The 26,183-nt window shown below is 46.7% G+C and overlaps 1 protein-coding gene across 1 annotated transcript in view; it reads left to right on the top strand.

Moving 5' to 3' along the window:
* The window catches only part of LOC143809264 (uncharacterized), a 107,828-nt gene that overhangs the window by 13,425 nt on the left and 68,220 nt on the right, over nt 1-26,183 (top strand). Inside the window, exon 2 of the mRNA XM_077292371.1 lies at nt 21,651-22,390. Within this exon, the coding sequence (XP_077148486.1) occupies nt 21,933-22,390 (458 nt within the window). The 5' untranslated portion in view covers nt 21,651-21,932. The remainder of the gene's footprint in view (nt 1-21,650; nt 22,391-26,183) is intronic.

The raw sequence follows: 26,183 nt of genomic DNA on the forward strand, positions 1-26,183 counted from the left end.
CTCTAGTGGACTGAGGTTCTCCCCATGTGCCATGAGTTGGCACATGGGTTCTTGTAATCTCAGGATGGTTTTTTTGATTAGGGTTTTTTGCTGACCGCTCAGACCCCTTTTGTATCGTTCTGCTTTCTAGTTTACAGCGGGCCTCAATTTGCTAAAGCTATATATATCATCTCTATGTGTGTGCCTTCCTCTCATTTCACCGTCAATACATGTGGGGGGCAACTATATCTTTTGGGGTCCATTCCTCTGGAGGCAAGTGAGGTCTTTATTTTCTCTGCAGTACTAGTTAGCTCTTAGGCTGGTGCGTGGCGTCTAGAACCAACGTAGGCACGCTCCCTGGCTATCTCTAGTTGCGTTTGTCAGGCGTAGGGCAGCGGTCAGCCCAGGTTCCATCACCCTAGAGCTCGTCCGTTATTTATTTGTACTTTGCTTGTCCTGTGCTATCCCTAGCCATTGGGGATTCATGACAGTATAGCCGGCCAACAAAGTGTTAATTGTTTGGGCTGAAGCAGGAGAAAAAGAAGTGTTTAAGGGAAATTTTTATTTTTTTTTTTCCCTTCAGAGTTTTGCTGCCTAGCCCTTAATTGCTGTCTAGCTGCTTCTTACCTCCTCTTAACCCTTGAATGGCTCTGATCTTAGCTGTTTAACATGGATGTCCAGAGTTTGGCTTCCAGCCTGAGTAATCTCGCGGCAAAAGTTCAAAACATACAGGATTTTGTTGTTCACACTCCCATGTCTGAACCTAGAATTCCTATTCCAGAGTTCTTTTCTGGAGATAGATCTACCTTCCTGAATTTCAGGAACAATTGTAAATTGTTTCTTTCTTTAAAATCTCGCTCCTCTGGAGACCCTGCTCAACAGGTCAAGATTGTAATATCTTTCCTGCGGGGCGACCCTCAGAATTGGGCATTTGCATTGGCACCAGGGGATCCTGCATTGCTCAGTGTGGATGCGTTTTTTCTGGCATTGGGATTGCTCTATGAGGAACCTAACCTGGAGATTCAGGCTGAAAAGGCTTTATTAGCCCTCTCTCAGGGGCATGATGAAGCGGAAATATATTGTCAAAAATTTCGGAAATGGTCGGTGCTTACTCAGTGGAATGAGTGCGCCCTGGCTGCAAACTTCAGAAATGGTCTTTCTGAGGCCATTAAGGTGGGGTTCCCCACGCCTACAGGTCTGAATGAGTCTATGGCTATGGCCATTCAGATTGATCGGCGTTTACGGGAGCGCAAACCCGTGCACCACTTGGCGGTGTCTTCTGAACAGGCACCTGAGACTATGCAATGTGATAGAATTCAGTCCAGAAGTGAACGGCAAAATTATAGGCGGAAAAATGGATTGTGTTTTTATTGTGGTGATTCAGCTCATGTTATATCAGCATGCTCTAAACGCACAAAAAGGGTTGATAAATCTTTTGCCATTGGTACTCTGCAGCCTAAGTTCATTTTGTCTGTGACTCTGATTTTTTCACTGTCTTCCATTTCCGTCGATGCCTATGTGGATTCGGGCGCTGCCCTGAGTCTTATGGATTGGTCATTTGCTAAACGCTGCGGTTTTAGTCTGGAGCCTCTGGAAGTTCCTATTCCTCTGAAGGGAATTGACTCTACACCATTGGCTATGAATAAACCACAGTATTGGACACAAGTGACCATGCGCATGACTCCCGTTCATCAGGAGGTGATTCGCTTCCTTGTACTGTATAATTTACATGATGTACTAGTGCTTGGTCTGCCATGGTTACAAACTCATAATCCTGTCCTGGACTGGAAAACAATGTCTGTGTTAAGCTGGGGATGTCAGGGGGTTCATGATGATGCACCTCCGATTTCAATCGCTTCATCTACTCCTTCTGAGATCCCTGCGTTTTTGTCTGACTATAGGGATGTTTTTGAGGAGCCTAAGCTCAATTCGCTCACCTCCTCATAGAGAGTGTGACTGTGCTATAGAATTGATTCCTGGCAGTAAGTTCCCTAAGGGTCGTTTATTTAATCTGTCACTGCCAGAGCATACTGCTATGCGGAATTATATTAAGGAGTCCTTGGAAAAGGGACATATTCGTCCATCTTCGTCCCCTCTGGGAGCAGGTTTTTTTTTCGTGGCAAAAAAAGATGGTTCCCTGAGGCCTTGTATAGATTATCGCCTTCTGAATAAGATTACAGTCAAATACCAGTATCCATTGCCATTATTAACTGATTTGTTTGCTCGCATTAAGGGGGCTAGGTGGTTCACTAAGATAGATCTTCGCGGTGCGTATAATCTGGTGCGGATAAAACAGGGTGATGAGTGGAAAACCGCATTTAATACGCCTGAGGGCCATTTTGAGTATTTGGTAATGCCTTTTGGACTCTCCAATGCTCCGTCAGTCTTTCAGTCCTTTATGCACAATATTTTCCGTGAATATCTGGATAAGTTTATGATTGTGTATTTGGATGATATTTTGGTGTTTTCTGATGACTGGGAGTCTCATGTTCTACAGGTCAGGAAGGTGTTTCAGGTTCTGCGGGCCAATTCTCTGTTTGTGAAGGGCTCAAAGTGTCTCTTCGGAGTCCAGAAGATTTCTTTTTTGGGGTACATTTTTTCTCCTTCTACTATTGAGATGGATCCCGTCAAGGTTCAGGCTATTTGTGACTGGACACAACCTACATCTGTTAAGAGCCTTCAGAAGTTCTTGGGGTTTGCTAATTTTTATCGTCGGTTCATTGCTAATTTTTCCAGTATTGTTAAACCTTTGACTGATTTGACTAAAAAGGGTGCTGATGTTGCTGATTGGTCTCCTGCGGCCGTGGAAGCCTTTCGGGAACTTAAGCGCCGGTTTTCTTCTGCTCCTGTGTTGTGTCAACCAGATGTTTCACTTCCTTTTCAGGTTGAGGTTGATGCTTCCGAGATTGGAGCGGGGGCGGTTTTGTCACAGAGAAGTTCTAATGGCTCGGTGATGAAGCCATGTGCATTCTTCTCTAGAAAATTCTCGCCCGCCGAGCGCAATTATGATGTGGGTAATCGGGAGCTTTTGGCCATGAAGTGGGCGTTTGAGGAGTGGCGTCATTGGCTTGAGGGTGCTAAACATCGTGTGGTGGTCTTGACTGATCACAAGAATCTCATTTACCTTGAGTCTGCCAGGCGTTTGAATCCTAGACAGGCTCGTTGGTCGTTGTTTTTTTCTCGTTTCAATTTCGTGGTTTCGTACCTGCCAGGTTCAAAGAATGTGAAGGCAGATGCTCTTTCCAGGAGTTTTGTGCCTGACTCTCCTGGAGACTCTGGGCCTACTGGTATCCTTAGGGATGGGGTAATATTGTCCGCTGTATCCCCAGACTTGCGACGTGCATTGCAGGAGTTTCAGGTGGATAAACCGGATCGTTGTCCACCAGAAAGACTGTTTGTTCCGGATGATTGGACCAGTAGAGTCATCTCCGAGGTCCATTCTTCTGTGTTGGCTGGTCATCCTGGAATATTTGGTACTAGAGACTTGGTGGCCAGGTCTTTTTGGTGGCCTTCCTTGTCTAGGGATGTGCGTACCTTTGTGCAGTCTTGTGAAGTGTGTGCTCGAGCTAAGCCTTGCTGTTCTCGGGCCAGTGGGTTGTTGTTATCCTTGCCCATCCCGAAGAGGCCTTGGACGCACATTTCCATGGATTTTATTTCTGATCTCCCGGTTTCACAGAAAATGTCCGTTATCTGGGTTGTGTGTGACCGCTTTTCTAAGATGGTTCATTTGGTGCCCTTGCCTAAGTTGCCCTCCTCCTCTGAGTTGGTCCCTTTATTTTTTCAGAACGTGGTTCGTTTGCATGGGATTCCGGAGAATGTCGTTTCTGACAGGGGATCCCAGTTTGTGTCTAGATTTTGGCGGACGTTTTGTGCCAAGATGGGCATTGATTTGTCTTTCTCGTCTGCATTCCATCCTCAGACGAATGGCCAGACGGAGCGAACTAATCAGACCTTGGAAACTTATTTGAGGTGTTTTGTTTCTGCTGATCAAGATGACTGGGTTGCTTTTTTGCCACTGGCCGAATTTGCTCTTAATAATCGGGCTAGTTCTGCCACGTTGGTCTCTCCTTTTTTTTGTAATTCGGGGTTTCATCCTCGTTTTTCCTCTGGTCAGGTGGAGTCTTCGGATTGTCCTGGAGTGGACGTGGTGGTGGACAGGCTACATCAGATTTGGAATCAGGTGGTGGACAATTTGAAGTTATCTCAGGAGAAGACTCAGCAGTTTGCTAATCGCCGTCGCCGCGTGGGTCCCCGACTTCTTGTTGGGGATTTGGTGTGGTTGTCTTCTCGTTTTGTCCCTATGAAGGTCTCTTCTCCTAAGTTCAAGCCTCGGTTCATCGGTCCTTATAGGATCTCGGAGATTCTTAACCCTGTATCTTTTCGTTTGGATCTCCCAGCATCGTTTGCTATTCATAATGTGTTCCATCGGTCGTTGTTGCGGAGGTATGAGGTGCCCGTTGTTCCTTTGGTTGAGCCTCCTGCTCCGGTGCTGGTGGAGGGAGAATTGGAGTATGTTGTTGAGAAGATCTTGGATTCTCGTGTTTCCAGACGCAAACTCCAGTATTTGGTTAAGTGGAAGGGTTATGGTCAGGAGGATAATTCCTGGGTGGTCGCCTCCGATGTTCATGCGACTGATTTGGTCCGCGCCTTCCATAGAGCTCACCCTGATCGCCCTGGGGGTTCTCGTGAGGGTTCGGTGACCCCTCCTCAAGGGGGGGGTACTGTTGTGGATTCTGTTTGTGGGCTCCCTCTGGTGGTTACTGCTGGTACTGGGTGACTTTGGTGGGTTGCGGCCTTTGGTTTCCACCTGTCCATCAGAGGCTGGGTGTTTCCTATTTTACCTGGCCTTTCTGTCATTCCCTTGCCGGCTATCAATGTATTCAGATGTGCTCTGTTTGGTTCCTGCCTACCTGCTCCCAGATCTTTCAGGATAAGCTAAGTGCTGATTTTCAGTTGTTTGGTTTTTTTTGTCCAGCTTGCTTATTATGTCTCTATGCTAGCTGGTAGCTCTAGTGGACTGAGGTTCTCCCCATGTGCCATGAGTTGGCACATGGGTTCTTGTAATCTCAGGATGGTTTTTTTGATTAGGGTTTTTTGCTGACCGCTCAGACCCCTTTTGTATCGTTCTGCTTTCTAGTTTACAGCGGGCCTCAATTTGCTAAAGCTATATATATCATCTCTATGTGTGTGCCTTCCTCTCATTTCACCGTCAATACATGTGGGGGGCAACTATATCTTTTGGGGTCCATTCCTCTGGAGGCAAGTGAGGTCTTTATTTTCTCTGCAGTACTAGTTAGCTCTTAGGCTGGTGCGTGGCGTCTAGAACCAACGTAGGCACGCTCCCTGGCTATCTCTAGTTGCGTTTGTCAGGCGTAGGGCAGCGGTCAGCCCAGGTTCCATCACCCTAGAGCTCGTCCGTTATTTATTTGTACTTTGCTTGTCCTGTGCTATCCCTAGCCATTGGGGATTCATGACATATATCACCATTAATTCCATGGTGCTGTACATGAGAAGGGGTTACATACAAAGTTATAGATATCATTTACAGTAAACAAATTTACGATGACAGACTGGTACAGAGGGGAGAGGGCCCTGTCCTTGCGGACTTACATTCTACGGGTTAAAGGGGAAGAGACAGAAGGTCGGGGATGCAGCAGCTCTGGTGGTGGTGAGGTGGAAGCTCGGGTGGTGGTGATGTGGCATATTGGTTATTGCAGGCTGTAAGCTTTCCTGGAGAGATGGGTTTTCAGGTGCCATCTGAAGGATCTGAGGGTGGTGGATAATCGGACGTGTTGAGGCGTGGAATTCTAGAGGGTGGGGGATATTCGGGAGAAATCTTGGAGGCGGTTGTGTGAGGAACGAATAAGTGTGGAGGAGAGTAGGAGGTCTTGGGAGAATTGAAGATTACGTGAGGGAAGATATTGGGAGATTAGTTCAGAGATATAGGGAGGGGACAAGTTGTGGATGTCTTTGTGGATCAGTGTTAGTCGTTTGAACTGGATTTATTGGGGAATTGGGAGCCAGTGGAGGGATTTGCAGAGGGGAGAAACATAGGAATAGCGAGGAGAGAGGTGGATTAGTCAAGCAGCAGAGTTGAGGACAGACTGGAGTGGTGAAAGAGAGTTAGCGGGGAGGCCATAGAGGATGCTGTTGCAGTAATCAAGGCGAAAGATGATGAGGGCATGCACAAGAGTTTTAGTAGATTGAGGGCTGAAGAAGACACGGATTCTGGAAATATTTTTAAGTTGGAGGCGACAGGAGGTGACAAAAGTTTGGACGTGCGGTTTGAAGGACAGGGCAGAGTCGAGAGTTACTCCGAGGCAGCGGATTTCAGGTGCGGGAGAGAGCGTGATGCCATTTACCATAATAGATAGGTCGGTAGGGGAGATACGCAAGATGTAGGAAAGATGATGAGTTCAGTTTTGTCTACAATGAGTTTTAGGAAGTGAGAGGTGAAGGAGGATATGGTTGACAGACACTCCGGGGTTATGGACAGCAGAGAGGTGACATCTGGGCCAGAGAAGTAGATCTGAGTGTCATCCGCATACAGGTGGTACTGGAAGCCATGGGACTTTATTAGTTGTCCTAGGCCAAGGGTTTAGATGGAAAAGAGTAGAGGCCCCAGGAAAGAGCCTTGAGGGACTCCAACAGAGAGAGGGTGGGATGAGGAGGTAGTGTGGGCGTGGGAAATGTGCAGTCGGAAAGGTGTGAGGCAATCCAGGACAGGGCAAGGTCTTTGATGCCAAGGGAAGAAAGAATCTGTAGCAGTAGTCAGTGGTCGACTGTGTCGAAGGCAGAGGACAGGTCGAGAAGGAGGAATATGGAGAACTGTCTGTTAGCTTTGGCTGTAAGTTATTAGTAATTTTGGTCAGGACAGTTTCGGTGGAGTGGTGGGGGCGGAAGCCAGATTGGAGGTTGTCAAGGAGAGAGTAAGATGAGAGGTGGGAGGAAAGTTAAGCATGGACATTCTACTCAAGGAGTTTGGAAACAAAAGGGAGCAGTAATATAGGGCGATAGCTGGACATAGCAGTTGGGTCAAGGTTAGGTTTTTTGAGGAGGGGTGTGATGTTGGCATGTTTGAAGGCAGAGGGGAAGGTACCAGAAGATAGTGATAGGTTGAAGAGATTGGTTAGGGTTGGAGTGAGTGTGTTAGTAAGGTAGGGGAGGAGGTGGGAAGGGATGCGGTCAAGTGCACAGGTGGTGAAGTGTGATTTGGAAAGGAGGTGAGTAAGCTCTCCTTCAGTGATGTTGGAGTGGGAGGTTATTAGGGAAGGACAGAGGTCTGGTATATGGAGTAGTTGGGGTGGTGGAACTGTAAAGGTTTGCCTTGTTTGGTCAATCTTATTTTTGAAGCAGGTGGCAAAGTCCTCGACAAAGATTAGGGGAGTTAGAGGAAGCAGTGGTGGGCAGAGGAGAGAGTTGAATGTGCTGAACAGTTGTTTTGGGTTGTAGGATAATGAAGATACAAGGTTTGTGAAATAGGTCTGCTTAGCAGAGGTGAGGGCTAATTTGAAGGCAAGTGTAGCTTGTTTGGAAGCGATTAAGTAATCTGGCAGGCGTGTTTTCTTCCAATGCCGCTCCGCGACCCTGGATGCTTGTCGAAGTTTTTTGATGCGATTGTTGTGCCAGGGTTGCTCATTGATTTGTCGCACTTTGCCATGCATGAGAGGGGCGACTGTGTCTATGGCTGTGTGAGGGTAGCGTTATAGAAAGAGGTGGCGCTGTCCGTGTTGTGGAGTGAAGATATGGAGGAGAGAGGTAGAAGAGAGTCTGATAAGTCTGTGAATGTTTAGGTGTGCGAGGTTTCTGCGAGGATGTGCTAGTGGCTGGATATGGGGGGCGGATGAGGAAGACAAGGATGAGAAGGGGAGTAGATCATGGTAAGATAGTGGGAAGGGGGAGGTTGTGAGATTACATAGGGGCAGAGGCGGGTGAAGATGAGGACAAGTGTATGTCCATCTGTGTGAAGGACCACTGAGTAAGTCCAAAGTTTGAGGTAAGGAACAGGAGTTTGGAGGCTGCTGTCTGGAGGGTGTCAGTAGGGATATTAAAGTCGCCCATGATGAAGGTGGGGATGTCAGCAGAAAGTGAAGAAGCCAGGTGGAGAATTGGTCAATGAAGGCAGTGGCTGGGCCTGGTGTTCGGTATATGACATCCATTTGGAGATTAGAGGGAAAGGAGATGCAGACAAAGTGAACCTCGAAAGAATAGAGGATAAAGGAGAGTGGGGGTTGGATAGGGTTGAAGGAGCAGTTTTTAGAAAGAAGGAAACCCACTCCTCCGCCATGTCTGTTGCCAGAGCGAGGAGTGTGGGTAAAGTGGAGGCCACCATAAATCAATGCAGCAGGGGAGGCCGTGTCGGGAGGCGCCAGCCAGGTCTCAGTGAGGGCCAGGAAGGAAAGATTGAGGGAAGGAAAGAGATCGTGGATCATGTGGAGCTTGTTGCAGACGGAGCAGACATTCCAAAGTGCTCCAGAGAGAGGAAGCAGGGTGGTGGGGGTCAGTGGCACAGATTTTAAGTGTGAGGGATTGTGATAGTTTCTCTGTTTCTCTTAGTGTGAGAAGTATAGGGGTGAGGATTAGTGGGATGTATGAGAAGGGGGGGCAGCATTGGGGGATATATTGCCAGCAGTGAGAAGGAGCAGAGAAAGGGAAAGCAGGTGGGTGAAGGAGAGTGATCGGCTTATACTTTAGTAGGAGAGGTCTGAGGTTAAGGAGCAGGTCTGCAGATGAAGCGAGGTAGGGGGGTAGGAGAGAGGGGGAGATAGTTATTTGGTTTGAGGGTGCAGTGGTTTGGGGATAGCGAAGGAGACTGAGGATTAGTTGAGCAAAAATGGTGAGGGCAAATGTGAGCATGGTTAAAGAGCAGGGTAAGAGAAGAAAACGTAAGCAAAATTAGAAGACAGTGATTAGTCTTACTGTCTGACCGAATTCGGGACTATTTCTGGTATATTTCTGATGTTACACTTGAAAGATGTCACACTTCAAATGATGTCACATCTGACCAAGGTCATATCTGACCTGCTCCATTCAACTTATACCATTCAAGTGTCCATGAAATGAAGCCAGGTGAGAGAGGGAGAGGGGAGGAGTGAGTAGGAGGACAGTTCACAGCAGAGAGCAATTAACAATCTGCAGTTAATAGAACACTTGATTAGCATCAAAGCTGAGGAAAGAGACAGGATAAGATGGAAGGATAGGGATAGCTGTGAGGAGCATGTACATATCAATGTGCATTCAGTAAGTTTGAAGTATGATACATGGAATTAAAGTCAGGGAAAAAGCAGCAGCGTACCAGTTAGAACAGAGGAAGAGGAGTACATGGGATTCTGGGGTGCAGTTGCAGTGCCCCAGAGTTCTGGTCGTTGCAGTAATGTCATTCTTCCACCAGGGGGAGTGATATTACGTCTGAAGGCAATAAAGGACATCTTCTGTCCAGGTATCACAACCACACACAACATACTTCACACTCCAGCCACCAGGGGGAGCAAAGTTTCTATTTATTAGGCCACTCCTCACAGTTAGGTAAAACTGGGGGTTGGAGGGAAAGTTAGAGAGTTCCTGGCTGGGGACCGAGACAGAGCGGTCTCCAGACTGAGCTGGCTGGAGCGAGTTCCAGTCAGATCCAGACTGCGGGCTGAGGAGGACGAGGGTCCATGGAGCTACGCCTGCCCCACGTGCGGCAGCATCCTAAGAAAGAGATATAGAAGAGAAGTGTATTGCAGTGAGTGAGAAACGGAGGCATAGCAACAAGTGGATTCCAGAGAGGATAGTGGCCGAGAGAAGCGGCATCCTTCTGGTGCGCGATCCGGTAGCCGGAATACCGAGGGAGTAAGTGCCCTACACCTTGCTTCAGAGACCGGCAGGGCAGGTGATTCCAAGTTGCCTGTCCGCCCTTTATACACAGGAGTCAAGGTGGCAACCTTAAAGAGGCCGGGGCGTGCTAGAGTCCTAACCAAAGTCTCAAGTCACCGGTCATACGTGTTTTGTTCTATCCGACCATGGGGAACAGTGAGAGGAGTAATAACAGTGAGGACCTTATTTGAGCTTATGCAAGTAGGGACCTACTGTGTTACTGTGCGCATAGGAAGGCTATTGCATTCCACCTGGATAAGGGGACTCTGGATTTGCCTTCAGACCGGCGGGACTCTGCCTACCCTGTGGTCCGTACCCTGGACTGGGGACAGTGAAGTCTCCAGTAAAGGTAAAGAGACTGCAACCTTGTGTCCTCGTTATTCACTGCGCCTCACACCATTCACCATCTCCACTCTGGGAAGCTCTGGGGGTGCACTTCACCTGTGGGAAGGTATGCCATCAAGCTGCCATAACATCACCCCCAGCGGACCCCTAAGCAGCATCGGTCACCCTGACCGAATACCACAGGTGGCGTCACAAACATTTCCCCTTTAAAGACCTTTCCCATATATAAACTATTTTACTGGACACCCCTGAGGGCCACGGACCGGGTCAGCTACCGTGACATCCCATGAACCGAAGGACCCGGTGCCGAGTACCCCATTGCCCTAACCTGGGGGCGATCCACAGTGGGTATTCAGGATTAAGAGTGCGTCAATGCGTCAGCCCCCTCACATTCTTAGACCCTGGCCTGAATGTGACAGAAAACGTGAATCTAGAGAAAATTAAGGACCATCTGGCCTGTCTAGTAACATACTGTAGTTAGCAAGGCCAAAAAAAGACATTTGTCCATCCAGTTCATCTTATATTCTGTCAGAATAAATCCCCAGGTGTACGTCTTTCTAAAGAACCTAATCACTGTAAGATACAATATTGTTACGCTCCAGGAAGACATCCAGGCCTCTCTTGAACCCCTCGACTGAGTTCAACATCACCACCTCCTCAGGCAAGGAATTCCAGATTCTCACTGCCCTAACAGTAAAGAATCCTCTTCTATGTTGGTGGACAAACCTTCTCTCCTCCAGACGCAGAGAATGCCCCCGTGTAACTGTCACCTTCCTTGGTATAAACAGATCCTCGGAGAGATATTTGTATATAGTAACATAGTTAATTGCTTAGCTGATTCAATGTAAGCTACATTTTTATGGTCAGTGACCAAAGTGATTTGATGAACTGCCACCTACAAAAAAATGCCTCTATTCCTCAAAAGCTAGTTTAATAGGGAGTGACTCACAATTCCCAACATAATTTTTTTTCAGGAGATGGAAACGTCTTTGAGAAAAATGCACATGGCCGCAAATTTGTCTTAGTTTTAGGCCCCTGGGATAAAACGGCTCCTAACCTGACTTCAGGAGCATCCACCTTCACAATGAATGGTTCTAAAGATTGGGTTGGATTAGAACAGGAGCAGACATAAAATACTTTTTCAATTTTTCAAAAGCCCCAATAGAATCTGGGGACCATACCTTGAGGTCCCTTATCTTACGTATGAGGTCAGTAAGAGGTTTAACAAACTGAAAACATCCCTTAATGAATTTCCTATAATAGCTGTCGAATCCTAGAAAATGTTGCAACGCTTTCAGGTCACTGGTTTGAACCCAATCAGTTATGGCCTGCACCTTCTCACCTTGCGATCCGGAGGACACAGTGTGCTTTTCGTTTTGTGTGAGTTTTTGGACATTAAACACGTTTGCTTTGAACTTTCCTGGGTCACTGCCTCATTTCTGCATGGTGTGGACACCGCTGCACTACACCCTCTATGGTCAAGTTTAGAAAGCCATTTAGCCCCAGTAAGCTAAGTATAAAGGTCGGGGATGAGTGGAAATGGGTATGATTAATTAAGCGTGATTTTGTTCAGATCTCAGAAATTGAGGCAAGGACGGAGACCCTCATCTTTCTTTTTTACAAAGAAAATGTCAGCAACCACAATGGAGGAAGAGGAATGGATATGACCCTTTCGTAAACTTTAGTTCATGAAACTTTTCATGGACACAAGATCAATAGCACAGACAAATGAATGATGGGGAGGTAATGTCTCTGCCTCTTTTTCCAAAAACACGTCTCCGAAGTCTTTCAGGTACCCCAGCAGACCCTCCAGATTTGAAGAGTTTGCATGCACAGAGCTTAGACATTTCATGATTTGGGGCTCCACTTAACAATTTCCTTCTGACACCAATCAATAACAGGATTGTGAATGAGCAACCTTGGAAGCCCCAATACCACCGCACGAGGTAGCTTATCCAAGACAAAACAGGAAATGGATTCTGTTTGAAGTGCTCCTGAAGTAGCGGTGTTTTGTCAATGGCAAAAATGTGGATGGGTTTTGTAAGACTAATTGTCCCTAAGGCCACGTTCACATGTTCAATATTTGGTCAGTATTTTACATAAGTATTTGTAAGCCAAAATTAGGAGTGGAACAACTAGAGGAAAAATGTGATAGAAATATGGGAACCATTTCTGCATTTTGCATTCACTCTGGATTTTACTATACAAATACTGATGTAAAATACTGACCAAATACTGAGCATGTGAAAGTGGCCTAATCCTAATTCCCAAATCAGTTCAGAAACAATAAAGTTAGCTGCAGAGCCGCAGTCAATAAAAGCCAAACTAGCAATACCTGGTTCTTGAAAGACAAAACTGTTTTGACCAGTACGTTATTTGAGTACTAAAAGGGTACCTGGAAGTCTGGGTGACCTCCTCGACTATCACCCAGACTTAGATGTTTTCCCGAAGGCTTATTTGCTTGAAGGCGAGTTGAACAGTCTTTTTAAAAATGTCCTGTGAGACCACAGTAGAAAAAGAGTCTCCATTTTTTTTCTCCCTGGCACGAAAACTGGCAGCTCCAACCTCCATTGGCTCTACCGCAAGTAAACATGTTCCGGGGAAGTATGCAAGGCATCTTGCAGCTCACAATGCCTCTCACAAATTCTACAGTCTATCCTTACGACCTGGGTTATGGCTTCCACCAAAGAGCAAGAGTGATCATACAGAACCAGAGCATCCTTAAGGAATTCAGACAGACCTCTATGAAATTGTCACCTAAGGGTTGCATCACTCCACTGAACCTCAGTGGACCACTGTCGGAATTCAGTACAGTAGTGCTTAGCAATGCAGCTACCCTGTGTCAGGTTCATGATCTTAGCCTCAGCGACCTGGATTCTGATAGGTTCATCACAGATAGCCCCTAAGGCATCAAAAAGGAGTTAACTGAAGACCGTTCTGGGTCTCCAATGGGACAAGAAAAATGCCCAAGTCTGAGTGCCCCCTTACAAATGGGACATAACTATTCCCTCCCGCTGGGACTCATCACCCAAAGACCAGGGTTGTAAGGTAAAGAATAGCCTAGAACTCTCCATGAACACCCTAAACTGGGTTCTCACCTCTCAAAATTTATCAGGAAGGGCCACTACTGGCTCGGTGGAGATCGACTGAAACTCATAGCAGACAGACATCGCAGTCTCCACTACCAGTGAAGGGCTAGAGGAAGTATTCAATAAACTAATTATCTGACCCTGCAACAGGTACTGTGAGGATTCCAGACTCTGGCATTCCTTAGCCATATTCTATATCATCTGCCTCAAATTCGCCACCTGGTCACAAAGCATGTGAACAGGCTTCATACTGGTGAAAAAGAAAATGTATAAGATCAGCAGTAATGTGATGCTGAGCGACTACTCAAGAGCAAGCCATGAGACAGGGTAGTCAGGTGGTATGAGGTCAGATACCAGTTGGGCTCGTAGTACAGAGGAGCAAGACAAAGGTGTGGAAATGTAACAATCCAAGGTCAAATGCCAGGAGGGTACGACATGACCAGGGAGTAGAACAAATGCGTAGTCAGAGGCCAAGTTCAAGGTCAGATACCTGAAGTCAGAGAGCATCAAAAGCAAAAGGGATAATCCACATGAATAGTCACAACAAATCCAAAGTCATCAACAAGGTCAAGAAGTCAGACAGAGAGCAAGCACACATGCCTAACTTAAGCAAAGCTACAGCTGACACTGGACTGTAAACAGCAACCCAGCTAAATAGCTGGTAAATAATGAAAGATGGGAGGCACCTGGGGAAATGCCAGCAGGCTAGACCAGATTGAGCAGCAGGGCTGTCAATCAAAATGCTGACAGCCCAGCACGCCCCAGGATCAGATTGGATGATGGGACCATCATTCACAAAATTGACAGTCCAGCACTCTTAAGATCCAATAGGGTGGATGATGTTGTGAAATTGGATTTTGGGCTCCCCCGGTGGCCACTGGTGGAATTGAACTGGTGTGCATCATCCTCTCTGTTCACCTGTTTCCATCAGGATGTGGGAGTCGCTATTTAGCCTTGCTCCTCTGTCACTTCCATGCCGGTCAACATTGTAATCAGAAGCCTTTCTGTGCATGTTCCTGCTGCTAGACAACTCCCAGCTAAGTTGGACTTAGTCCTTGTTTGTTTTTGCATTTTGTTCCAGTTCACAGCTGTAGTTTCGTTTCTGTGTCTGGAAAGCTCTTGTGATCTGAAATTGCCACTCTGATGTTATGAGTTAATACTAGAGTCTTAAAGTAATTTCAGGATGGTATTTTGATAGGGTTTTCAGCTGACCATGAAAGTGCCCTTTCTGTCTTCCTGCTATCTAGTAAGCGGACCTCAATTTTGCTAAACCTATTTTCATACTACGTTTGTCATTTCATCTAAAATCACCGCCAATATTTGTGGGGGCCTCTGTCTGCCTTTCTGGGAAATTTCTCTAGAGGTGAGCCAGGACTATATTTTCCTCTGCCAGGATTAGTTAGTCCTCCGGCCGGCGCTGGGCGTCTAGGGATAAAACGCAGGCTACGCTACCCGGCTACTGTTAGTTGTGCGGCAGGTTTAGTTCATGGTCAGTTTAGTTTCCATCCTTCCAAGAGCTAGTTCGTATGTTTGCTGGGCTATGTTCTCTTGCCATTGAGAACCATAACAGTTTGACCGGCCTAAAGGGTTAAATTAATTGACAGAGAAAGGAGAGAAAAGAGAAGTCTGCTGAAGATTTTATTTTTTTTTTTTCTCAGTTCTGAGTGTGCTTGTAATTGAATCTCTTGCAAGTCTGCCTATATTGCAGCCTTTCTCTCTCTCTCTCCTTCTAATCCTGGAATGGCTCTGTGTTCACCTGTTTAAAATGGATATTCAGAGTTTAGCTGCAGGTTTGAATAATCTCACCACGAAAGTTCAAAACTTACAAGATTTTGTTGTTCATGTTCCTATATCTGAACCTAGAATTCCTTTGCCTGAATTTTTCTCGGGGAATAGATCTTGCTTTCAAAATTTCAAAAATAATTGCAAGTTGTTTTTGTCCCTGAAATCTCGCTCTGCTGGAGATCCTGCTCAGCAGGTCAGGATTGTGATTTCTTTGCTCCGGGGCGACCCTCAGGATTGGGCTTTTGCATTGGCTCCAGGGGATCCTGCGTTGCTCAACGTGGATGCGTTTTTTCTGGCCTTGGGGTTGCTTTATGAGGAACCTCAGTTAGAACTTCAGGCGGAAAAGGCCTTGATGTCCCTATCTCAGGGGCAAGACGAAGCTGAAATATACTGCCAGAAATTCCGTAAATGGGCTGTGCTTACTCAGTGGAATGAGTGCGCCCTGGCGGCGAATTTCAGAGAGGGTCTCTCTGATGCCATTAAGGATGTTATGGTGGGGTTCCTTGTGCCTGCGGGTCTGAATGAGTCCATGACAATGGCTATCCAGATCGATAGGCGTCTGCGGGAGCGCAAACCTGTGCACCATTTGGCGGTGTCTACTGAGAAGACGCCAGAGAATATGCAATGTGATAGAATTCTGTCCAGAAGTGAACGGCAGAATTTTAGACGAAAAAATGGGTTGTGCTTCTATTGCGGTGATTCAACTCATGTTATATCAGCATGCTCTAAGCGTACTAAGAAGCTTGATAAGTCTGTTTCAATTGGCACTTTACAGTCTAAGTTTATTCTATCTGTGACCCTGATTTGTTCTTTATCATCTATTACCGCGGATGCCTATGTCGACTCTGGCGCCGCTTTGGTCCTTTGGTCCTTTGCCAAACGCTGTGGGTATGATTTGGAGCCTCTTGAAACTCCTATACCCCTGAAGGGGATTGACTCCACCCCATTGGCTAGCAATAAACCACAATACTGGACACAAGTAACTATGCGGATTAATCCGGATCACCAGGAGATTATTCGCTTTCTTGTGCTGTATAACCTACATGATGTGTTGGTGCTTGGATTGCCATGGCTGCAATCTCATAACCCAGTCCTTGACTGGAAAGCTATGTCTGTGTTAAGCTGGGGATGTAAGGGGACGCATGGGGACGTACCTGTGGTTTCCATTTCATCATCTATTCCCTCTGAGATTCCTGAATTCTTGACTGAATATCGTGACGTTTTTGAAGAACCTAAGCTTGGTTCATTACCTCCGCACCGGGAGTGCGATTGTGCCATAGATTTGATTCCGGGTAGTAAATACCCTAAGGGTCGTTTATTTAATCTGTCTGTGCCTGAACATGCTGCTATGCGAGAATATATAAAGGAGTCCTTGGAAAAGGGACATATTCGTCCTTCGTCATCTCCCTTAGGAGCCGTTTTTTTCTTTGTGGCTAAGAAAGATGGCTCTTTGAGGCCGTGCATTGATTATCGGCTTTTGAATAAAATCACGGTTAAATATCAATATCCGTTGCCACTGCTGACTGATTTGTTTGCTCGCATAAAGGGGGCCAAGTGGTTCTCTAAGATAGATCTTCGTGGGGCGTATAATTTGGTGCGAATTAAGCAGGGGGATGAGTGGAAAACCGCATTTAATACGCCCGAGGGCCACTTTGAGTATTTGGTGATGCCTTTTGGTCTTTCAAATGCCCCTTCAGTCTTTCAGTCCTTTATGCATGACATTTTCCGTGATTATTTGGATAAATTTATGATTGTGTATCTGGATGATATTTTGATTTTTTCGGATGACTGGGACTCTCATGTCCAGCAGGTCAGGAGGGTTTTTCAGGTTTTGCGGTCTAATTCCTTGTGTGTGAAGGGTTCTAAGTGCGTTTTTGGGGTTCAAAAGATTTCCTTTTTGGGATATATCTTTTCCCCCTCTTCCATCGAGATGGATCCTGTCAAGGTTCAGGCTATTTGTGATTGGACGCAACCCTCTTCTCTTAAGAGTCTTCAGAAATTTTTGGGCTTTGCTAACTTTTATCGTCGATTTATTGCTGGTTTTTCTGATGTTGTTAAACCATTGACTGATTTGACTAAGAAGGGTGCTGATGTTGCTGATTGGTCCCCTGCTGCTGTGGAGGCCTTTCGGGAGCTTAAGCGCCGCTTTTCTTCCGCCCCTGTGTTGCGTCAGCCTGATGTTGCTCTTCCTTTTCAGGTTGAGGTCGACGCTTCTGAAATCGGAGCTGGGGCGGTTTTGTCGCAGAGAAGTTCCGATTGCTCCGTGATGAGACCTTGTGCTTTTTTCTCGCGTAAATTTTCGCCCGCCGAGCGGAATTATGATGTTGGGAATCGGGAGCTTTTGGCCATGAAGTGGGCTTTTGAGGAGTGGCGTCATTGGCTTGAGGGGGCTAGACATCAGGTGGTGGTATTGACTGACCACAAAAATCTAATTTATCTTGAGTCCGCCAGACGCCTGAATCCTAGACAGGCGCGCTGGTCGTTGTTTTTCTCTCGGTTTAATTTTGTGGTGTCCTACCTGCCGGGTTCTAAGAATGTTAAGGCGGATGCCCTTTCTAGGAGTTTTGAGCCTGACTCCCCTGGTAATTCTGAACCTACAGGTATCCTTAAGGATGGAGTGATATTGTCTGCCGTTTCTCCAGACCTGCGGCGGGCCTTGCAGGAGTTTCAGGCGGATAGACCTGATCGTTGCCCACCTGGTAGACTGTTTGTTCCTGATGATTGGACCAGTAAAGTCATTTCTGAGGTTCATTCTTCTGCGTTGGCAGGTCATCCTGGAATCTTTGGTACCAGGGATTTGGTGGCAAGGTCCTTCTGGTGGCCTTCCCTGTCTCGAGATGTGCGAGGCTTCGTGCAGTCTTGTGACGTTTGTGCTCGGGCCAAGCCTTGTTGTTCTCGGGCTAGTGGATTGTTGTTGCCCTTGCCTATCCCGAAGAGGCCCTGGACGCACATCTCGATGGATTTTATTTCGGATCTTCCTGTTTCTCAGAAGATGTCTGTCATCTGGGTGGTGTGTGATCGTTTCTCTAAGATGGTCCATTTGGTTCCCCTGCCTAAGTTGCCTTCTTCTTCCGAGTTGGTTCCTCTGTTTTTTCAAAATGTGGTCCGTTTGCATGGTATTCCGGAGAATATCGTTTCTGACAGAGGTACCCAATTCGTGTCTAGATTTTGGCGAGCATTCTGTGCTAGGATGGGCATAGATTTGTCTTTCTCGTCTGCTTTCCATCCTCAGACTAATGGCCAGACCGAGCGGACGAATCAGACCTTGGAGACATATTTGAGGTGTTTTGTGTCTGCAGATCAGGATGATTGGGTTGCTTTTTTGCCTTTAGCGGAGTTTGCCCTCAATAATCGGGCCAGTTCTGCCACCTTGGTGTCTCCCTTTTTCTGTAATTCGGGGTTTCATCCTCGATTTTCTTCTGGTCAGGTGGAATCTTCGGATTGTCCTGGAGTGGATGCTGTGGTGGAGAGGTTGCATCAGATTTGGGGGCAGGTAGTGGACAATTTGAAGTTGTCCCAGGAGAAGACTCAGCTTTTTGCCAACCGCCGGCGTCGGGTTGGTCCTCGGCTTTGTGTTGGGGACTTGGTGTGGTTGTCTTCTCGTTTTGTCCCTATGAGGGTTTCTTCTCCCAAGTTTAAGCCTCGGTTCATCGGCCCGTACAAGATATTGGAGATTCTTAACCCTGTGTCCTTCCGTTTGGACCTCCCTGCATCTTTTTCTATTCATAATGTTTTTCATCGGTCATTATTGCGCAGGTATGAGGTACCGGTTGTGCCTTCCGTTGAGCCTCCTGCTCCGGTGTTGGTTGAGGGCGAGTTGGAGTACGTTGTGGAAAAAATCTTGGACTCCCGTGTTTCCAGACGGAAACTCCAGTATCTGGTCAAATGGAAGGGATACGGTCAGGAGGATAATTCTTGGGTGACTGCCTCTGATGTTCATGCCTCCGATTTGGTCCGTGCCTTTCATAGGGCTCATCCTGATCGCCCTGGTGGTTCTGGTGAGGGTTCGGTGCCCCCTCCTTGAGGGGGGGGTACTGTTGTGAAATTGGATTTTGGGCTCCCCCGGTGGCCACTGGTGGAATTGAACTGGTGTGCATCATCCTCTCTGTTCACCTGTTTCCATCAGGATGTGGGAGTCGCTATTTAGCCTTGCTCCTCTGTCACTTCCATGCCGGTCAACATTGTAATCAGAAGCCTTTCTGTGCATGTTCCTGCTGCTAGACAACTCCCAGCTAAGTTGGACTTAGTCCTTGTTTGTTTTTGCATTTTGTTCCAGTTCACAGCTGTAGTTTCGTTTCTGTGTCTGGAAAGCTCTTGTGATCTGAAATTGCCACTCTGATGTTATGAGTTAATACTAGAGTCTTAAAGTAATTTCAGGATGGTATTTTGATAGGGTTTTCAGCTGACCATGAAAGTGCCCTTTCTGTCTTCCTGCTATCTAGTAAGCGGACCTCAATTTTGCTAAACCTATTTTCATACTACGTTTGTCATTTCATCTAAAATCACCGCCAATATTTGTGGGGGCCTCTGTCTGCCTTTCGGGGAAATTTCTCTAGAGGTGAGCCAGGACTATATTTTCCTCTGCCAGGATTAGTTAGTCCTTCGGCCGGCGCTGGGCGTCTAGGGATAAAACGCAGGCTACGCTACCCGGCTACTGTTAGTTGTGCGGCAGGTTTAGTTCATGGTCAGTTTAGTTTCCATCCTTCCAAGAGCTAGTTCGTATGTTTGCTGGGCTATGTTCTCTTGCCATTGAGAACCATAACAGGATGAGCTGTCACTCAAGGAGACCCAAGGCCACCCTCCGATATGAAAGCGTGACAATAATGAGATGGCTCTGTTGACCCTGTCTTAGTCTACACAGCAAAGCTTTACACTAAACTGCCCAATAGAAATAAGGAACTTTTTATCAGCTCCATAGACCAATGCTCTGACAATCAATCCTGTGATGCCATTGAACTGGACTTACCGTGGCATTTAAAAGTTTTGGCACCCCCGGTCAAAATTACTGTTATTGTGAAGAGTTAAATAAGTTGAAGATAAAATGATCTCTGAAAGGGCTAAAGTTACAGATGACATATTTCCTTTGTATCTTAGGCAACAAAAAAATATTTTTATCTTTTACATTTTAAAAATTACATTACAAAAAGGAAAATGGGCAGATGCATGGAAGTTTGGGCACCCTGCATGGTTAGTACCTAGTAGCACTCCCTTTTGAAAGTATCACAGCTTGTAAACACTTTTTGTATCCACACAGGAGTCTTTCAATTCTTGTTTGAGGGATTTTCATAATTTCTTCATTGGAAAATTCTTCCAGTTCTGTGAGATTCCTGGGTTGTCTTGCACTCACTGCTATTTTGAGGTCTAGCCACAGATTTTCAATGATGTAGATGACCCTAAGGCCGGGTCACACTCAAGAAAAGAGCTTGCGGCTGCATGTATTTCTATGTAGCCGCACGCTCCGGTCCGAGTTCCGTAGTTGTGCCGGGTATTGATGCGAGAGACTCGTGCAAGTTTCTCGCATTGCACACGCAAGTGTGACCCCGGCCTAAGTGTAAGGCTCTATTTAGTGTCTTCAGGGTCAGTGAGACACATCTGTGAAGCAATCTTAAATTCCGCTCTCATGATTTTCAAATTGATCTGTAATGGTTTTGCAGTTTTGTGGGCAAAAAATGTGCACTCATTACCAATTTATAATGGTCGACTCTAACCCACTAGGTGGTCACACCATACGGCCTTATCCATATGGTTTATGTGAAACAAAGAGGATTTCAGACATGTGGTCACACTACAGACTACTAAAGTGATTACAATATTAAGGCTAAATGCACATACATGAGAGAACTTACAAGCCTCCTCATGCCACTTTTTATAAGTGGGTAAAGTGTGGGCATGATCAACTATCCGAATAACAACTTAGATTGATTTATAAATTGCGGCTTTATAAAAACTTACAAAAAAGGTTGCAATTTTAATCTCAGTAGGGGACAGCATAAAAAGTGGCTCTAAAGATGGGTTACATTGATCAAATATCTTTTGACACTTTGGCAAATATGTTAGCATCTTGTGACCTTAGCTGGACAAACCCTATGTGAAGCTGTCCTCCTTGAAAAATAAAAAGGACACTACTTCCCGCACCCACACTGTTATAGCAATGTCGGCTCTGTATCTGCCAGCGTCCATGTGGCCTTGTTAAGCCATGTGACCCTTGCAGCTAATCAGAGGCTGCTATTGAGCTACTGCGCTCTTACTTTCCCCAGACGAATGTTGGACAATCGGAAGAAGTGAGAGTGCAGCAACACAGTGGCCACTGCTGGGCTGGCTGAAAGGCTCAGGTGGCATAACAATGCTATGCGGATGCCAGCAGCCTCAGCTCTGACTAGGATGGTCGAGGAGGTGAGTATATGTTTTCTCTTTCTTTTTTTTTTACAATTCATTTAAAAAGGGGTTGTCCAGATTTTAAACAACACTCTTTAAAGTGTTCAGAAAAGCATTGATATGTTATTTCACCTTTTCTCATTATTTTTTCTTAATCAAAATATTTGGATTCTTTCATTTCACTGTAGTGCAGTAAAGTAAAGTTTTGTTTGCTACTTCTAGATAGGACCCTTTAAGAATAGAACAAGCAAAACTGCAGTAAATCAGACCACTTCTTCCCCAGTAGTAACCAATCTTCTCAAGAACGTGCCCTGTCCAGGATGGGCAGAGGATGTCTCCATGAAGTCATATTTTATGCAGAAGATGTTAGATCTATCGGGACAATTACCCACGGAAGAGACTATTGAATTAGAGAACAAAGCTGATTATCTGCATGTGTTGCCCAATGGTTATCAGTATCAGGATTCTCAAATCCAACCATAATTAGAAAAAGTGAACAGTCCAATGGATGTAGAGCTTGCCCATCTGCAAGTTCGTCAGGAAAAGTCTATGGAACAAGAAGAAATCCACGTCAACAACGAGATATCCAAGATTAACAAAGCCGTAGATGAAGAAGATGTTGACCCTAAATCAGTGGAGGGTCTTGAAAACCCTTCTACCCAGCTCGCCTCGAGTGAAGGGACTTTGTCTGATGCTTCTACAGTGCAAGACAAGGTTTCGTACTCTCATGATAATGACTCATCATTGACGGCGATCCAATCCCCGGCATCATCCCACCCAGTTCGAGGAACACCGATATATGAACCATTGGATAGGAAATGTTGCAATAATGAAACCCTTATGAAAGAAATCATTGCCATGAAGAACAAACACAATTTCCTAGAAAATGAGTGTCTACAACTAAGTAGTAGATACACGGACAATAATATTATTAGGGAGTTACTTCGAGAACAACATCTCAGGTAGGTTGGAATGGTGTTAATAGAAGACTGATGAAAACAATAGTTTTCTGAGCAACTTCTCTCCTGTATCCATGATGTCTGATGCCACTGCCATCTTATATAGATTTTTTACTAATTAAATATTACCCTGAATAGGCCTGGTTCTTCTCATAGCAGCAATCCCTGTTATGGTCACAAATAAAGCACTAGATGTAGCAGCTGCATATGCAGTAAGTGAATTTTTCGTGGCAAATTGTCCATTGTTGCATCAGTTTTAAAGAGGGACGGTTACATACCACTCTGTTAGGCTTCTTTCACACTTCAGTTGTTTGGCGTCAGTTAGCTCCGACATCGTGACGGATCGACGGATCCGTCAAAATTGTTGAGAAAACGGTTCTAACGGATCCGTTTTTTTGACGGATCAGTTACTTGGGGGTTGTCTGGGAAAAGTATCTACTTTTTGGAGCATGCGCAATTGAAAAAGCGGATTGGGGCGACGGATCCACCAAAATGATGGTCGCGATGGATCCGTCGCCCATAGGCGGCCATTCTATGGAATGGCGGACGCGACGGATCCGTCGCGAACCGCCATTTCAGCGCAGACAAAAAACGTTATAATGTCCGTCAATGTCTAGACAACGTCCGCCAAATTTCGACGGATCCGTCGCATGGCAGATGGAACGGACGACCATCCGCCACAATCCGTCGCTAATGCATGTCTATGGGAAAATAGTGGATCCGCAAAAAAAAATGGCGGATCCTTCTATTTGAGGAAAATGGCGGTTTCAGACTGACGCTAAAAGACTGGAATGTGAAAGAGGCCTTAGCGTCGATCTCACTGCTCCAGTCTCATCCTCTTGGATGAAGGTGAATCTTGTCTGCTAAAGAATTACCTCAAGATGTTTCCAAGTATTAAAGGGGTGGTCTGAAATACAAATTAATTTTCATCATGAATCCCTATCTATTTGGTGCCATAATCTGAACTATTTTATAGTATACTTGACTTAAAAATTCCCCATCCTTCCCTTACTACACTATCTAACTGCTTTTCTTTTATTTTTATCCTACTTCCTTTTTTATGACGCTTTGTTTGAGAATCCTAGTGCATGCTGGGATATTCAAACAAACCGTCATCAGGGGGCAGAGGCTGTGGTCACTGCCGCAGCCTCTACCCCTCCCTGAAATGAACCGTCATTAGTGACCTTTGTTTCAGGGGCTGCTGCTGGACTCGTTGCAAGGCTCAGGTGGCATAACAATGCCGTGTGGATGTGCATGTGTGCACCAAGACAGTGCGCTCTCTCGCTGGCTCAGATCAGCACTGACAAGCGGGTAACAGAGTGCACTGTCAGTGTGCTTTGTTAGAATACCTGGCATATAGATTCCAGGCCTGCCTCTGCAAGTGACTTCATGTGGGCAGCAGTGGTCTCTGCATGCTGTGTATTTTCATAAACCGCGCTGACAGTGTGCTCTCTTGCCAGCTTGTTACTAATGATCTGAGCAAGAGAGTGTAGGAACGGGTAGCCAGGGAAGTAGCCATGGCTGACAGTGATCCTTGTATGACTCCCTGATCCCTTCCCCATAAAAGTTCACAATTCTCCACTTCGTTACCTCTGTGCTGGCTTTCTGCCTCATCTGGACTTGCCCGGTACGGGGATGGTTTCTTCACAGATGGCTCCGGAATAAAAGAGACTCTGGGTTAACTTTAACGATTGCCCCCGGTAAAACAATTGCTGTAAAGGGGCTAAAAGAACCAACAAAAACTTAGTGGGACTCCGATTAGGCCACGCTCAATCCCGCATACTGTTTCACCACTTCAGCTATCCAGGCCAGCTGGTCTGTAGAAGAAAATGGGCCCTCGTTAAGACGTGCAAAGCATGTGATCCCCCGGGATGCCAGGGTGTTTGCAACATGCCTCCCTTCCAGCATCCGGCGAGCTGTCGTATGCCCCGGGACCTCTGACTCCTTTAGCGCGTATCAATCGGTTGCGGCAAAGGGAAACTATTTGGGACGGGTTCCAAGAACAGACGATGGGAACGGGGTCTCGCTCTCTTGGGCCATGGGACGAGACTCACTCACCGCCTCAGTTGGTCATCCCCGGATCACGTCCTCTCTGCGAACGCTGCATCCTTCCGCGGAGGTGGTGCGGACTGATCTTTCTGGAGGTAGTTCCGGCTCCGGCCTTGCTTCTGTTTCAGGCTCCTTTGGATTTGTTGCTGGTTCCAGTTCCCACTGAGTTAACAACTTTGGTTCCGGGTGACGAGGTTCCTCTTCTGGCTCCACAAGATGTTCCGGCTCCAGTAAACGTGAAGAGGACTGCTCTGCTCGCGATGTCGCTGGTCAACGGGACGATGTGGACTTTGCCGGCTGCTGACTCTGCGCTGACGAACTCTCCGGATGCTGGTAAGTGGGGTGCTCTGCGATTTCTTCCCACTGTCTTGCGGACCGGGTTCTTACATCCTCCTGCTGCCACCTCCTTCCAATGCGGCCTAGGCTGCCACAGCTGCATACAAGATCCTCTTCTGGGCCCCACCCGTTCCAAGGTGGGGTCGCTTCCAGTCGCTCCTCCCATTTCTTTTCAAGTCGCTGAAGTAGGCTTGGGGGGAAGGTTTCTTCGGCGCATCCTCCAGAGGCATCGCTCAAAGGATTTTCGCGCCATTACAGCTCAAAAACGCCCACAAAGGGAAAAGTCACAGTGATAGTCTCTCTGTTTGGCGCCACTCACTGCCATCTTGGTCGTCATCTTGGGTCAGCACCTACCTAATTCTCAGCCACATCCAGGTTCTCCGCTATCTCCAGGGCATCCGTTCCTCCTGAAGTTGCGGCGTTAGTCACATCAGTCACAGTCTTTATCTATTTCTTCATCGCAGCACCGGCTTCCTGCCATCTACGCCATGTGTAGGAAGGGGTAGCCAGGGAGGTAGCCATGGCCAAAAGTAATCCTTGTATGACTCCCTGGTCCCTTCCCCATAAAAGTTCACAATTCTCTGCTGCATTAACTCTGTGCTGGCTTTCTGCCTCATCTGGACTTGCCCGGTACGGGGATGGTTTCCTTACAGACGGCTCCAGAATAAAAGAGACACACTCCAGGTTAACTTTAACGATAACTTCTTTACTCAGCACAGTTTGTTCAAATAGAGACACTTCGGGTATCGCACACAGCACCCTCTCGTCTGTCCCTGATCTGTCCTTTCCTTCATCATGCTCAGCCCCGGGTCAGACTGATTCTGCGGTCCCTTAACGTACTCACTGTCCAGTAATCTTGCCTCCTGTGGGGTGCTCTCCACCGCTACAACCCAGCAATTAGAACCGTCACCCACACAAAGACCTGCCACATTGTGAGTGTCCTGTTCCCATGCTGAACTATCTCCTTTTCTATGGGGAAGGCCTTTTCAGCTGCATCTGCAGCGCTCTCGTACTTCCTCTGTCTATGATGGGCCCCTCTCTTATAACATTACAGGGCACAGCGACTCCTGGCCCAGCAGCCCAGAGAGCTGCACGGGCGCTCAGGCCCTGACTCCAACTAACTAAGGGTACTGTCACACACTGCCATTTTCATCGCTACGACGGCACGATCCGTGACGTCGCAGCGTCGTATGATTATCGCTCCAGTGTCGTAGACTGCGGTCACACTTTGCAATCACGGCGCTGGAGCGATGCCGAAGTCCCCGGGTAACCAGGGTAAACATCGGGTTACTAAGCGCAGGGCCGCGCTTAGTAACCCGATGTTTACCCTGGTTACCAGCATAAACGTAAAAAAAACAAACAGTACATACTCACATTCCGGTGTCTGTCCCCCGGCGTTCTGTGTTGTGAA

Source organism: Ranitomeya variabilis, chromosome 2 (genome assembly GCF_051348905.1).
Source record: "Ranitomeya variabilis isolate aRanVar5 chromosome 2, aRanVar5.hap1, whole genome shotgun sequence".
NCBI classification, from domain to species: domain Eukaryota; kingdom Metazoa; phylum Chordata; class Amphibia; order Anura; family Dendrobatidae; genus Ranitomeya; species Ranitomeya variabilis.